The sequence below is a fragment of the Mus caroli genome, chromosome 2, assembly GCF_900094665.2.
Source record: "Mus caroli chromosome 2, CAROLI_EIJ_v1.1, whole genome shotgun sequence".
In the NCBI taxonomy this organism is placed as follows: domain Eukaryota; kingdom Metazoa; phylum Chordata; class Mammalia; order Rodentia; family Muridae; genus Mus; species Mus caroli.
The window spans coordinates 118,203,838-118,217,451 of NC_034571.1; the positions used below are offsets into that span (position 1 = coordinate 118,203,838).

General features: G+C 44.0%; 1 protein-coding gene across 2 annotated transcripts in view; it reads right to left on the reverse strand.

Moving 5' to 3' along the window:
* The window catches only part of Fbn1 (fibrillin 1), a 206,071-nt gene that overhangs the window by 167,842 nt on the left and 24,615 nt on the right, over positions 1-13,614 (reverse strand). For both annotated transcript variants that reach the window (XM_021156745.1, XM_029472540.1), the window contains exons 3-4: positions 10,220-10,302; positions 8,520-8,618 (exon numbers count right to left, since the gene is read on the reverse strand). In XM_021156745.1, the coding sequence (XP_021012404.1) occupies positions 8,520-8,618; positions 10,220-10,302 (182 nt within the window). The remainder of the gene's footprint in view (positions 1-8,519; positions 8,619-10,219; positions 10,303-13,614) is intronic.

Below are 13,614 nucleotides of genomic sequence, written 5' to 3' on the forward strand. Positions count from 1 at the left end.
GATTTGTTTGAGTTAATTTTATATCCAGCTACTTCACCGAAGCTGTTTATCAGGTTTAGGAGTTCTCTGGTGGAATTTTTAGGGTCACCATCAGTATTTCAAATCCATTCTATGTCACATTCTCACCTAGAGAAGTGTGCATTTCTAAATCCTAGGCTATGGGTGGATACCATCAGACCTGAGACAGACAGTGATATGCTATGCAGTGACACACTAAAAGTGGAGTCTTAGAAATGTCTGGTAGACCCTCCTATGAGAGATGTCCATAGTCACAGAACATGCTCTCTCCTCTAGCATGTAGGCTATCTTGTGCTGATAGCATTTTCAAAAGGTCCAGCTGATCCCTGGTTGCTAGAAGCAGTAACTACCCTACCTAGAGAAGACTAAAGGCTTGGCTAAGGGAATCATGAGTCCTGTTGACACTTCTCGATATGAGGCCATAGTTGGAAGCCAGAGTTTTGGCTTTTTTCTGGTGTGTCCTATGTGTGGGAGTCAATTCCCAGTGGAAATGGCTCCGCAGGGAACAGAGGTCTGTCCCTTCTATGCAGAAGCAGGAGCCAATGGGCTCTGACCACTCTTAAGCTGTCTTCATGGAATGCGCAAGCCAGAGTACTCTTCCCCCCAGAGTACAAGAGAGTCCTCCCCACAGCCAACCTCATCTGTCCTCGCAGCAGTGCTAAGAAATGACTACTTGACTATGTGAAAAAATGTCATTTGTCTAAAGAGCTACAAATATTCAGAGGTCAACCTAGCCCGACAGCCGAAAAATGAAAATCTGAACTCCTGTTCTTACTTCACCCTCTCAGACACAGAGTTGAAAGTGATCTGCCTTTCCAGAATCTTGGTCTCTTCCTGGAATATCATCAAAGGCTCCATTTCTCCGGAGCCGGAAGATCCCTGCACCCCAGCACTCAAAGCCTCTCCAGTGGGGCCCTAAACACCCATCAGAGCTCCCAGAACAGCCTCCTGACCTGGAAACAGATCATTCGGTCCCCTGACAAATAAATCTGAATGCCTACTATGAGTCATTAGAAATGCTAGGTATTCTGAGGTGGTCCCTTTGTGGAACCCCTCCTAACCTCTCCTGTTTCTTTGTCCCTAGCTCTCGGGGACCAAACTAAAGCTCTCATCAAATCCCACCAGTCTCCATCACCCTTTAAATGTCTCTCTGTTTCTTTGATCCTCTCTGACTTCTGCTCTGTCCTCTATCTCAAGCCAGATGGGAGATGATGAAGGGGAAACCCTGCACATCTGGTTTAATGAGCAGACTGGAAGAGTAACCCAGGTTAAGAAGCTGCCCCGTGTGTCCCAGGTGCCTATATAGCTCTGAGAGGATAATGATTCAAACATTTTAACCTTTTTCCCTCCATCTACAAGAGCTAATAGCTCCCCCTGCTACAGACATCAAGCAAACCATGCAGACAAACGGTTACTTTAGGCTCCATTAAAGCCTCTAAGCCAAATGCTTTTTAACTCTAAAACAATCTACAAGTATAGAAAGGAAAAAATATGCTTAAGGCTTTGGATACTATTCTAAGTGGGTCAGGAAATGGTGTACAATTGCTTTAAAACTCAGTGCTATGCTTAGTTCCATGCTATCTTAGAAAAACAGCAAGGACTGGGAAAGGGCAGGAAATGACGTCATCCTTCGAGCAAACTCAGTGCACAAACTGATTTCAATTAAAGTGGCTCATGCCAAGGCCTGATTTCCATTCCCACACGAGCAACAAAGCCGCTTAGCTACTCTGCGATTTCAAACAAAAAAAGGAAAGAGTGATCAGTGGCTTGCACAGTGGCTTCCCAGTTACTTGTTCAAATTGAAAGTCAGGGCAAAATCTCCTTTCCAGGAAGAATGACTCTATGTACACTGAAACGTGACAGATCAAAAGCCTCCCTTGATACAGCTTTCATTTCCTTAAACCCCCTCTTTCCAGTTGAAACTTCTCCAGGTTAAAAATATTCTTTCTCCTTTATAAAAAACAAAACCACCCTGTGAGACTTGGAAGGCCAAAAGTCATTGTGAGCCCAGTGGTCACGCTGCCCAGTGGGCCTTGGGGTTATCAGCAGAATGGAGGCCTCCATCACTGCTTTCATGGATGGGTCCTAGAGCTTAAGGAAAAAGTGTTCCTTTAAAAGTGGGAGCAAGCCTGGCATGTGATTTGTCTCTAACACTCAGCACTGGGTAGGCTGAGGCTGGCGTGTGGAAGTGTTGGCATACATTCAAGGCTAGCCTGGGCTACAGAGCAAATTCCCATAATCTACAGACTGAGACTTCATCTCAAAAGTTATTTTAGAAGGTGGGTGCAAACCTAGTATCTCTGACAAGGCTTTGCCTTTGTTGCCTAATCTGGAAATCGTTTAGAGGGACCAGACTCACAGGCAGGTGTTCCTCTGGATTGCATCCTGATACCTAGTCAAATTTAGTCTCTAATTTAAACAGGAATCCCAGATGTTTCATAATTAGCAGATAAGAGTTTGTCTAATGAAAGAAAAAAACTCTGAAAAAATGAGTGTGAGTTCTACTCACATTCATAGACTGCAGTATCCATCAATGGATGTGCTAAAAAACCCAGGTCAAGACACATGCCTAAACTCAACCTGTATTGAGATTTTACCAGAAACAGAATACTAAGAGAGTCTAAGCAGTCATTGTGCAAGTTGAAGCTGACCTGTGCAGTCAGACCCCTAATGAAAAAGTCCCATTAAAGATGGCCAGAGAGCCTCTGATCATTTCACACCAGGATCCACATCCTAGAAGTAACAGGCACGGCCCACATTTACCTGCAGCCACAAAAGGTCCCAAATAAGCATTGTATTCATTTCAGAATCGGTCCCTTCAATCACTCAACAAACACCCACTGAAAATCTTCCATTGAGAAGGTCTCAGGAAGAGCTCAAAGCCTGTCTTTAGAAAGTGCGGTACAAACTCATTAAAATGACTAACTAGAAAGGAATGGCATGCATGCAGCACAGGAAGGGAAAGATGCAGGGCCAACATTTGGATCTCAACATCTCAACCATCACCCTCTAGGCAGGCTCAGCCCCCAGAGAGAGCATTGGGAAATTTTCAAATAAGCGACTGAATGTGTGTTTTAATTTCAGCACTGGGAAAAGCCCAATCAGAAAAATGAAATAGGCAAATGAAATCTCTAGCCTCTATACCTGAGACAACAATCCACTAAGGTGGCCTGAGTCACTGCAAGACACAGACAGTTTTCATTTGGACCGATAATTCCCTTAGGTGCATAAACATCTGTGGGTGTCTACAGACTCACACAGCTTAAAACAGGGCCAGAGCGCCTCCAAAACATAAAAGTCACCTGAGCTGTTCAGAAAAGTTTAGGTTGAAGTGGCATCTGTCATAAGTTTCCGTAAAGTCTGTGTAGAGAGAAAACTAATTCAACAAGTGTAAAGGTGAGTCTGGACAGCCTTTGGGTGCTCCTCCCTGTCAGTGTAAACACTACAGATCCCTAAAATGTGTTTTCTAGAGCCAAGCCTTTCAGAGAAGCTATGGTACAAGTCTCTCTTCCTCTGAGCCCTCTCACAATCCTGGCACATGGTTGTACCACACTCTTAACCTTCCTTGGTCTTCCTACGGTCTCAGATCTATGTTGGAAGTAGAAGTGTCCCTAGACACAACTGGAATCGAATTAAACAGAAAACGACAAAGCTTGAAAAGGGCGGGTTCCTATGAGATAGGAGTGCTCCTCCATTTGATATGCAGATTTAATATAATTCCTATCAAAATATGCTAAGGCTATGGAGGTATAGGTGTGGTCAGCCCAAGCTTGTTATGGACAGGTGAAGGATTACCGAAAGGATTCGGAAAGAAAGACCAAAGCAAGAGTATGGATTTATTTTATCACATGAGACTGTGTGACAATGGAGAAGGGACAGATCAATGGCATAGCAGAGAGTTCAGACTCACGAAAGCACACCCGGCAGACTGTTGACAAACCACAAAGGTAAATCTTGTCAGTCAGATTCCTATCACTATGTGAAACACTTGACTAGTCGACCTGCAGAGAGACAGGGGTCACGCTGGCTCATACCTTTGGAGACTCCATTTTACAGTTTCAGCCCCATTGTCTTGTGCCTACAAGGAGCACACACTGGCAGGAGTATGTGGCAGGGTAAGATGACTCACCTCAGGACAAGGCCACAAAGGGCAATTCCTTCCAGGACATCCAACAACCTGATGAACCTTCCCTGGGGAACACTCATTACTCCCACCATCTCCTCAACCTTTATGAGACAAACCATGGCAAAACTAAATGCTTAAAGACCGAATTTTGGTATCTTCTGAAGCAACTGGACACCCATAGGTAACAGCTGACCCTAACCCCAACCTCATACTTAACACAAAATGTATCTCCATGGAAACCACAGATGTTGATGTAAAACTATAAACAGTTAGAGACGAGTTAGAGAGGAATCTCTGTGATCAAAGACTATGCAACACATTCTGGGGCTGGATGCCAGACGCATGAATGAGCAGAGGAAAGGCTGATAAGCTACAGTGCACTGGCTTTAAAATCCTGCTTGGTCAAAGAGCCTACTGACTCGGAGAAAGCAAACCATGGAGAAAGGCTTGCTCGGAAATGTCTGCAGATCACAGGTCAGACAGAGCTAGCATAATAGGGTAAGTAGCTGTCCACTGCAGGTGCCACCATTGCCGTGCTTAGGATTCGGGACTGTACAGAGAGGGAGAAATGAGGTGTGCACCGGCATGCATGCATTGCATTCATGCTTTCTACTCTTCACTGTACATGGGATGTGACTTCCTGCTTCAAGATCCTGCCACGCTGACCTACCTTCAGTGATGAACTCTAGCCTGAGACTGTGAGCGAGATAACTCCTTTCTCTGGGGTATTTTTATTACAGCAATGGGGAAATAACTGAGACAGTCCCTTCCAAGGAGGACCAGGAGACTGTTTACTCTGCTGTCATGTGAAAATATACAGAGAGTGACAGCTATGAATATGTACCCTTATATGAAAACTTCCAGGGCCCTGATTACAATTCCCAGTTTCTAAAACCATAAAATAAAGTTCCATGATATTTAGTTATGGCAGCCTGAAACATTTTTCTCTTTTAAGATAATTTTTTAAATTGTACTTATGTGTATGTGTATGGGTGCCTTAGGAGCCCAGAAGGTTTCAAATCATCTGGAGCTGGACTTACTGACAGCTGTGAGGCACCTGGCGAGAGCATGGGGCGGGGGGAGAACCTGGGTCCTGCTGCAGCCAACCACTGAGTCAGGTCTCCAGCCCTCTAAATCACCTTTCTTTCTTCCTTCCTTCCCTTTCTTCCTCTCTCTGTCCCTTTCTCCCTCCCTCCCTCCCTCCCTCCCTCCCTTCCCTCCTTCGTCCCTCCCTTCCCTCCCTCCCTCCCTAAAATTTGTATGAGTATTATGCCTGTATCATAGAAGCCAAAAGATGGTGCCAGAGCCCATGGATCAGGAATTACAGGCGGTTGTGAGTTATTGTTATAGATCCTGAAAACTGAACTCGGGTCCTCTGCAAGAAGAACAAATGCTCTTAACTGCTGTACCATCTCTCCAGCCCCCTGAAACAGTTCTTTATCCTAGCATTGCAAGCTAATATGAATTTGCAAATGTATGTGTACATACATATTTAAGGAGGGTTGTAAACTCATTTAATAAACATGGTAGGACTTTATAAGAAGTAGGATTGCTCAGGATCCAACCCTGGACTCAGAAACTTAAGTAGGGTCCTAAACAGAACTGGAATTAAAATCCAGAAGGAAAACAAAGAAAAACCCCAGCTCTCATTTTGTCTAATATTTCTTCAACTTGTGAGCCTAAGTGGCCAGTGGCCAGAGTCCTGCTAGGTCTAAGGGAAGCTGAATCCTTCTGCTCCCATGAGAATCGCCGGCTGGGGATTAAAATTTTGTGGAGAGATGTCTTCCCGTTTAGGATTCATGGGCCATTCAAGTCAAATACCACCTGCAAGAACAGCTTCCTTCCGGCCTTTCCTCCATCAGACCAGAACAGTAAGAGGTCAGAGACCCACAACCCTTCATCCCCCATCACATAATAATTAGAGTTTCTTTTTCCATAGGACCGAGTAGTAAAAATGATGGAAGTCAGACCTGCCCCACCAGAAGCCTGCAGGCTGCAAGTGCCCAGGGTTGCTGTAGATGACAGTGTTCTGTCACAACACAAAGGTTAGATGCCCTGGGAACTGGGCCCTTTTAGAAGAACAGGTATTTGAATGAAAATATCTCACTGATGGATGTTATCCCATTAGCATTAGCAGGAGAGTTATCAAATGATCCATATACACAGACAACTTTTACAGGATGACCACGCCTCTCTAACACAACACAACTAACCCATAAACATCATTTCCAAAAACCAGAAAGGGATTTTGGCTATCTTCAGCTACACTTAATTTTTTTTTAAATATTGCCAACTTTAATTTTTTTTCATGCTCTTAAGACAATGTTAATTCTAAGAGAGTTCAAGCCAATAATTTTTAAGACTCCATATACCTCAAAGATCTTGAGGAAGTAGTAGTCTTTCTACACACTATTCGGATCTACACTTGGCTCTGGGGCTTTGCCCAAAGTCCAGGCACCCCAGACAGATCCAAACTTTCTAGGAAGCACCATCCATAACACCCAGACTCAAATCTCTAGCTTACATCTGGCCTAGGGTCTTACTGACATACTTCTTCCAACCTCATGAATAGTTTGAAGCATACCAGGACCATCTCTGGCCTTGTTAAAATCCTGTCCACATCCCATGGTTTTTCCTCACAGAGAAGTCTTCAGCACTCACATTGTCACTGGATTAACTTTCTATGTGGATAATGAGCTGTGACTTTCTTCCCTTAAGGTGACCATTAGATAAGAGAGGCCAGTCTTAGAGGATGGTTTTATCCCCGTTTTGATAACTTTGCTCTTTCCCATACTGAGGCTGTCTCTCCTCAGTGGCAGTCTGGGGTCTTTGGGGTACACATAGAGATGCCCTGCATGTTCCTGAAATGGCCAGTTGACTTGGTTGTCTCTTTCTGTTCCTCCAGTTTGGGTGCCTTTGATGGGTAGAGTCAGCTCACACACACACATAAAACCAGGCTAAAATCAAATACAAGTATGCCATGCTCAGTGTGTGGAGTTAAGAGTCCCAGGTCACAGGGGAATTTCTATCCTGATCTACAACCAGCTTTATTTAGTGTTAGGCCAGCTCTACTTGGGTTCCGCAGAAGCGGACTCTGAGACAACAATTTCAGCAAAGGTAGTTTGCTTGGGAGTGATTCCAGGAAGCGAACTATGGGCTGAGGCTGGGTTCTGGTCAGAAATTTTAGGAAGTAGTGTAGAACAAATCTCAGAGCTATCCAAACTCTAGCCCAGAAGCCCCAGAGCTGCTCCATCTGTCACCGGTGGAAAGTCGCTTCTGTGTCCACTGAGCTGGCAACACCCCTCCCTTCCTCTACTCTGGATCATCCCTGGACAGAAAAATGGTGACCAAGCTCTCAAGCCAACTTCATGTGCTCCCCTACGAACGCCAAGGGACATGAGTGGACACTAAGATCTGCTGTACCAGACAACTCACTGGAGCCAGCCACTGGGCTCATAACAGCCACAAGTCAATGTGAGGCCTCTCAGCAGACAGGGAATCTTGACACATTGCAGTCTCTCCTTGCACCAGACAAAAAAAGAACACACTTGCACCACACCAATGACTCTGAAAATCCCATCCAACATAGAATAGCAGTAAGGGGGTGCACTTTCTCCTCCAGAAACTGGAAGGGAAATAGGAATACACATTTGTTTTGCCTTGGCAACAATTGGAATTTTGAGGACTGTTTATACAAACATAAACTTTAACTTTTTAAACAACTAAGAAAGAACTAGCCTCCCAGTCCCCACATGTCCCCCTTTTCAATACTTTGGATACCACACTTAAAGATAAAAAAAACCCAGTAAAACCAGAAGGGTGGCTCTCTAGCATGAACTATGGATGTTTGTGTGGCCAGACAGAATAAACAGCATGCTTATATCATGTCTGTATGTCTGTATGTCCGTATGTCACTGAGTTTCGTGGTTTCCTTGTAGAAAGGCAAATGTCTTGAGTTTCAAATATGTTTTTCACTGAATCAGTTTTATTTTTCGGTAGCACAAAAAAAGGGGGGGTTAGTTTCCTGGAACCAAAAAACAGTTCATTCTATGATCAGTCCTGTGAACACTTTTCCCCAGTGCTTCTATTAAAGATACAGAGATGAACGGGGGCTATATTGACATTGAAGGTGATAATCTTTATGCTCTTCCTAGAAACTATACCCCATAGGCAATTTTCATATGAAGAGTAAAGAAGTGGGAGGCTAGATCCAGGAATGCCTGTCCAAGAATTCCAGGCAAACTGAAAAAGGCAGATGTTCTAGTCAGAGGGAAATGTATTGCAGGCAAAGAAAAAAAACCTAACAGCAAATTTAGGGGAAAATAGGCCATAACCACATAAAATAATATTGTCTATAATGACATGTTAGACTCACTGGATCTGGAGCCACAGGAAGGAGATATCTGACCAGACGGGCAAGTGCACATATTTGGCCTCGAGCAGAATCCATCCCCACAGGAATGCCGGCAAATGGCTGCAAATCAAATCAGAAGTCTGTCAACATAGAGTTCCTCAGCACACAGCTAGGCATAGGGACCAAGGCTCAGCCCACTGCCCCTCTTGTATTCATGTACAAAGCAAGTTTACCAGAGTAAAGAAACTAGCTTGAGATCAGTAACTCCCTTATCGATATTGGTATTTCTCTCCCTTTCTCTTATTCAACAGAACCCATTCGCTCGGTGTCCCTGGACAAGCTATGAAGAGAAAACCAAATAAATAAAAATCTCATGAGAACTCTGTTCTTATATTAATTTATAATTTAATAATGGAAATCTTATAACCGTATTCTTGGCATATGATTTTATTATAAACATTTAATTGTCGGTCCGCTCCAAATTATACTGGCAGCCTGAGGGTAGAATCCGGAATCCACCACTATGAATTGATTCTACAAGTCAGGGAGACATTCACACTACCAGTGTCACCCAGAGCCAAGTGTTCTGCTAGTGTCCTCTAGAGCAAATTAAATGGCAGATGAGCTGTAGTTCTCAGCAAACTAAGACTCGCTCACTACTTGTTAGACTCAGTGTGGTCCTTTACCCAAACCCCTTCAAAGCCCGTAAGAGGCAAACATAATGAAAAAGGCTAAAATAATAAACAGGGTAGAATGCACAACTGAAACATGGTAAATGGTTTCATAGATATGACAAACTGTTCCCAGATGAGAGATCATAGAATCACAGCAACATTTATTTTGATGCCTAGTGAAAATATTCCAGAGAATTCCGAAGAACTAGGAGGAAAGGATTCTCCTGCCAAGCTCCTTTAGAAAACTCTGAATCCCACCATCCCTACCCCATTAGTACATTTTTTTCTTTATTCTTGGTGTGTGCACATCATGTGATGAAACAAGATCTCTCTGTGTAGTCCTGGCTGGCCTGGATAGATGAGGCTATCTATCCTCCTTGAGGCTATCCTCAAACTCACAGAGATCCAACCTTCTCTGCCTCCCAAGTGCTAGGATTAAAGTGTATAACACCATGCCTAGGTTTTTATAGAGACATGGTCTCACTAAGTAGCCCAAGCTGACCTCAAGCTCTTGATCCTCCTGCCTCAGCTCCTGGAGTTCTGAGATGGTGGTGTGCACTGCCACAGCCAGTCGTGACTTTGATCATTAAAATAAGTCACTGCCTTTGCTCTTTGTCCAAGAGTTAGACCTGCCCTTTCCCTCAAATTAATGTAGGTGGTTTGGGGAGGCCCAGGCACATTACAGCCAAACAGGGAGAAATTACAATGAGGAAGTGAGCAATGAGAAGCCCTTGTTCAAAATCCCATTAGCATGATTACACTCATCTATGCAGCCAGGAGCAGCACGTGCAAACAGCACACAACTGTAATCAAAGAGTCCCCATGGCTCCATTCTGTAGATTTAGCAATGTTCTAAAGGAAATCCCTGATTAAAGAAGGGCAGTGCTTTGGAAAGTTATTGTGTTTCCCAAATGGGATTCAGAAAAAATTAGGAAACTCTTATCTCCAGAAGGCTGAGCTCTAAACACATTCCTAGTATTCAGTAGCAAGTATGCAACGAAAGCCACGATAGCATTTGAGTGAGTGACAGGTTATCCATTTACTTACGAACAATACACTGATTTCCACCAGGTAAGGTTTTCCATCCAGGACAACAGTATGCATTATAACGTGATCCACAGACATTGGGTCTGAAACAAAACACAGAATTCCATACTTTGAAAAATAAGAAATAAGCAAATGAGAGAGAGAGAGAGAGAGAGAGAGAGAGAGAGAGAGAGAGAGATAACCCTCTAAGTGATCAAGCAAACCCCAGCAAACAGAGGACACTAAAATATAGAAGCCTGATCAAGTTGGGTAGTTTAGGACATTTGGAACATTGAACATATTGACATGGTAGGAACCCCTTAACACCAACATGTACACAGTACACCAGGAAATGAAATCTGGGAGATGCCAAAAAGATGCCTGCCATTTCAAATGCCCAGGTGCCAAAAACCAAGGAGCGATGTGTACAGATCTAAGTTAAGCCAACTTCTTACCAACCTGGATCAGAAAGGTCACATTGAAATCCGTTACAAAGTTTTCAATGCCTACTCTCAGAAATGACGTTCCCCCCACCCCACCCCGCCCCTTCTGGCCCAGATCACCTCCCAACTATTACCACATTCTTCCTTCACAAAAATTACAGGAATTCAAACTCTACCATCAGTCTGAAAAAAAATAAGGGCCAAACATGTAAATATTTCTTTAGCAAAAGCTTGGAAACAGTCAATACCAGAAATCCCTTAAAAAAACTAAAAGCAGTGTCACTTTGGCGTTACTGTTTACAGACAGCTTGTCACGTGTCTTGGGGTAAAGACTCCGTTCAGAATCCAGAAGGAGGGTCTTTAAGAGTTCCTGGGGAGAGCTGGGTGAAGGTGTGGCTACACCTATATCTGAAAGGCAAGGCTGAACACCGACAGAAAAGCATTCAGCTCTTCAGCTTGCGTGTCCTCAAGCCTAAACATTGATGCTAGTTGCCAACAATAGCTAATCAGAGGGTTTGTGTTCTGAGTGCTCATATCTAAACTCCTGACCCGAGGCTCAGAGAACATCACGAGAGAGGGGGGTAGAAAGAATGTGAGAGCCAGAAAACGGGGAGCAGATCTGTGAACTGCTGTCTTCTGGACATAGCATGGCTGTTACACTCATGAGCACACTGCAGCTATGGTTACCCACACAAGATCAAGCCAGCCAAAATTCCAGAATGGATGGGGGAGGGATTGTGAGACTATCCATCCCTAGCTTGGGAACTTTTGGCAGTTGATGACTGAGGAGGAGGAAGTCCCAGCCCCTCACCCATGCCCACATGGGCAGCAGTAATTGGACTCAGTAAGTTATTAGCTAAAAAGGAAGAAAAGGCAACTAATGAAGTCGGGGCAGAGACATTTTGGGGGAAGTTTGGGAGGAGCTGGAGGGAAGTAGCAGTGGGCATAATATGAAAGTCTCAAAGATTAAAAAGTATTATTTTTTAAAAGGTCACATGTTTTACAGTCAATTTTTATAAAACAGAAGACATTCCAAAGCTTTCTAGTATAAATACCACAATCCCTCAAGAATAAATCTTCCACACAACTACTGCACAGCTAACATGGATTTCTGAGCTGGATACATCCTACATCTACATGCGAAGGCCGCCTGCTTGTACGCTGTCCCTCTCTCTTCTCCCTCTTGCAGGCAGGGACTCAGGCAAACTCTGCTCCTGCCCTTCACCTTGCTTATAGTTCCAGGAATTCTGGAACAATCTACAGCGTACAATGCACACTCAGTGTTAGGGTCAGGGGAGAGAACTGGGCTGGCAGCAGCCTTGAACTTCATACTCAGCAGCAGGAAAACTGAGTGTCTAGAGCCAGGTTTCCTCGGCCTCTCTGGTCTTCATTGATTTCAGCTTGCATTGTGATAATACGATGTTTGCCTTCTCTACAGTCGGTGAGAGAGAATGTGGCCATGTAAGCGCGCACGTGTGTGTGTGTGTGTGTGTGTGTGTGTGTGTGTGTGTGTGTGCATTCATATCCATACAATAATGGACATTCATGCTTTGCTTGTAAGAAGGAGAATGGGAGAACCAAAGAGTAGCAGCATCCAGATGGAGTCATCTCACCTACTCATCTTCTGCAGGAAGAGACAAAAGAGTACTAAAAGTATATCTGAGATGTGGCTCAGCAAATGAGCACTTTCTGCTCTTCCAGAGGACTTGGGCTCAGTTCCCAGCACCAACCTGGCTCACAACCATCTGTAGTTCCAATCCTGGGATGGAGGAGACTGTCACATACCCTCCTCTGGCTTTCATGAGAATCAGCCAATCCACTCATACAATTAAAGCTTGGGGGGAATAATTTAACTGCACAGATCTTGTCATTTTATCCCTCATATGACAAAGTATCATCCCAAACTTCAGAATGCAGAACATCCTGGGCAAGCAAAAGCTTGGACACAGATGTATAGAAAAATGGAATATAGGGATATAGAGAGGAGGGAGCTCAACCCTTCTAAAGTCTATCGGTTTTAAATCGCAAGCCAGCCAAGGTCAGTAGCTTCAATCCTTCCCCACCAATGGCCCATTACAACAGCTCCACTGGATCCAGCCCAGCCCCCACACCAAATCCTAGGATTGCCTCACAAGGCCCCTGAGCCTTTGCAGGGTGCCCAGTAAAAGCCACAAGAACTGTGTAACATAAATGAATGCACGTATGGAGTGGCATTGCATATAACAAGGTGAAACGGCCTATGGAAAAGTCCAGAGTCCGTTGTTTCTATCCTCCAAAGCAAGATACGCAAAAGGTTCTTCCCAAGGTATTGAAAAGTTATCATACTATGAGCATTGTTGTTTTTCTATTTATAGAATCATTCCATTACCAAAAGCATAGAAGGCTGAAAATTTTATCACAGTTACAAAACAGGAAGTTAGTGTTCTAAGCGTCCGCAGTGGAAAAGTCACAGCACAGAGCTGGGTAGAGGCTGAGAGGGTAAGAGAGCTTTTGATGCCCACGGATGAGAGTGCATTTACATAAAAAATGGATATAACCACACGTGCGCCATGACTCCAGCACTGTGGCATGCACAGACAGGAGATCTAGAGGGTTTGCCAGTCACCAACATAGTTCTCCATTCAGTGAGAAATCCTGTCTCAAAAGATCAACAGTGAATGTGACACTTGATGTACCCCTCTGGCCATCACACACAGGCGCACAGACACATACACCACAGACAAGTTAGTGTAATAAATAATCAGATAATAATGGCACAGTCAGCATGAATTTAGAAACAAGGTGGACAAAAAGAGTTTGGAAATCAATAAGACAACTGATTCAAGAACTACGGGTGCTAAGAATATTACATAGAATTTCAGAACAACCGACAAATAAAAGCTATGCTCTTAGGGCTAGCCTGGATTATTATTAAGTTCCGGATCAGCCAGGGCTACACAGTGAGACCCTGCGCTCCCCCAAATAAAAACCAAA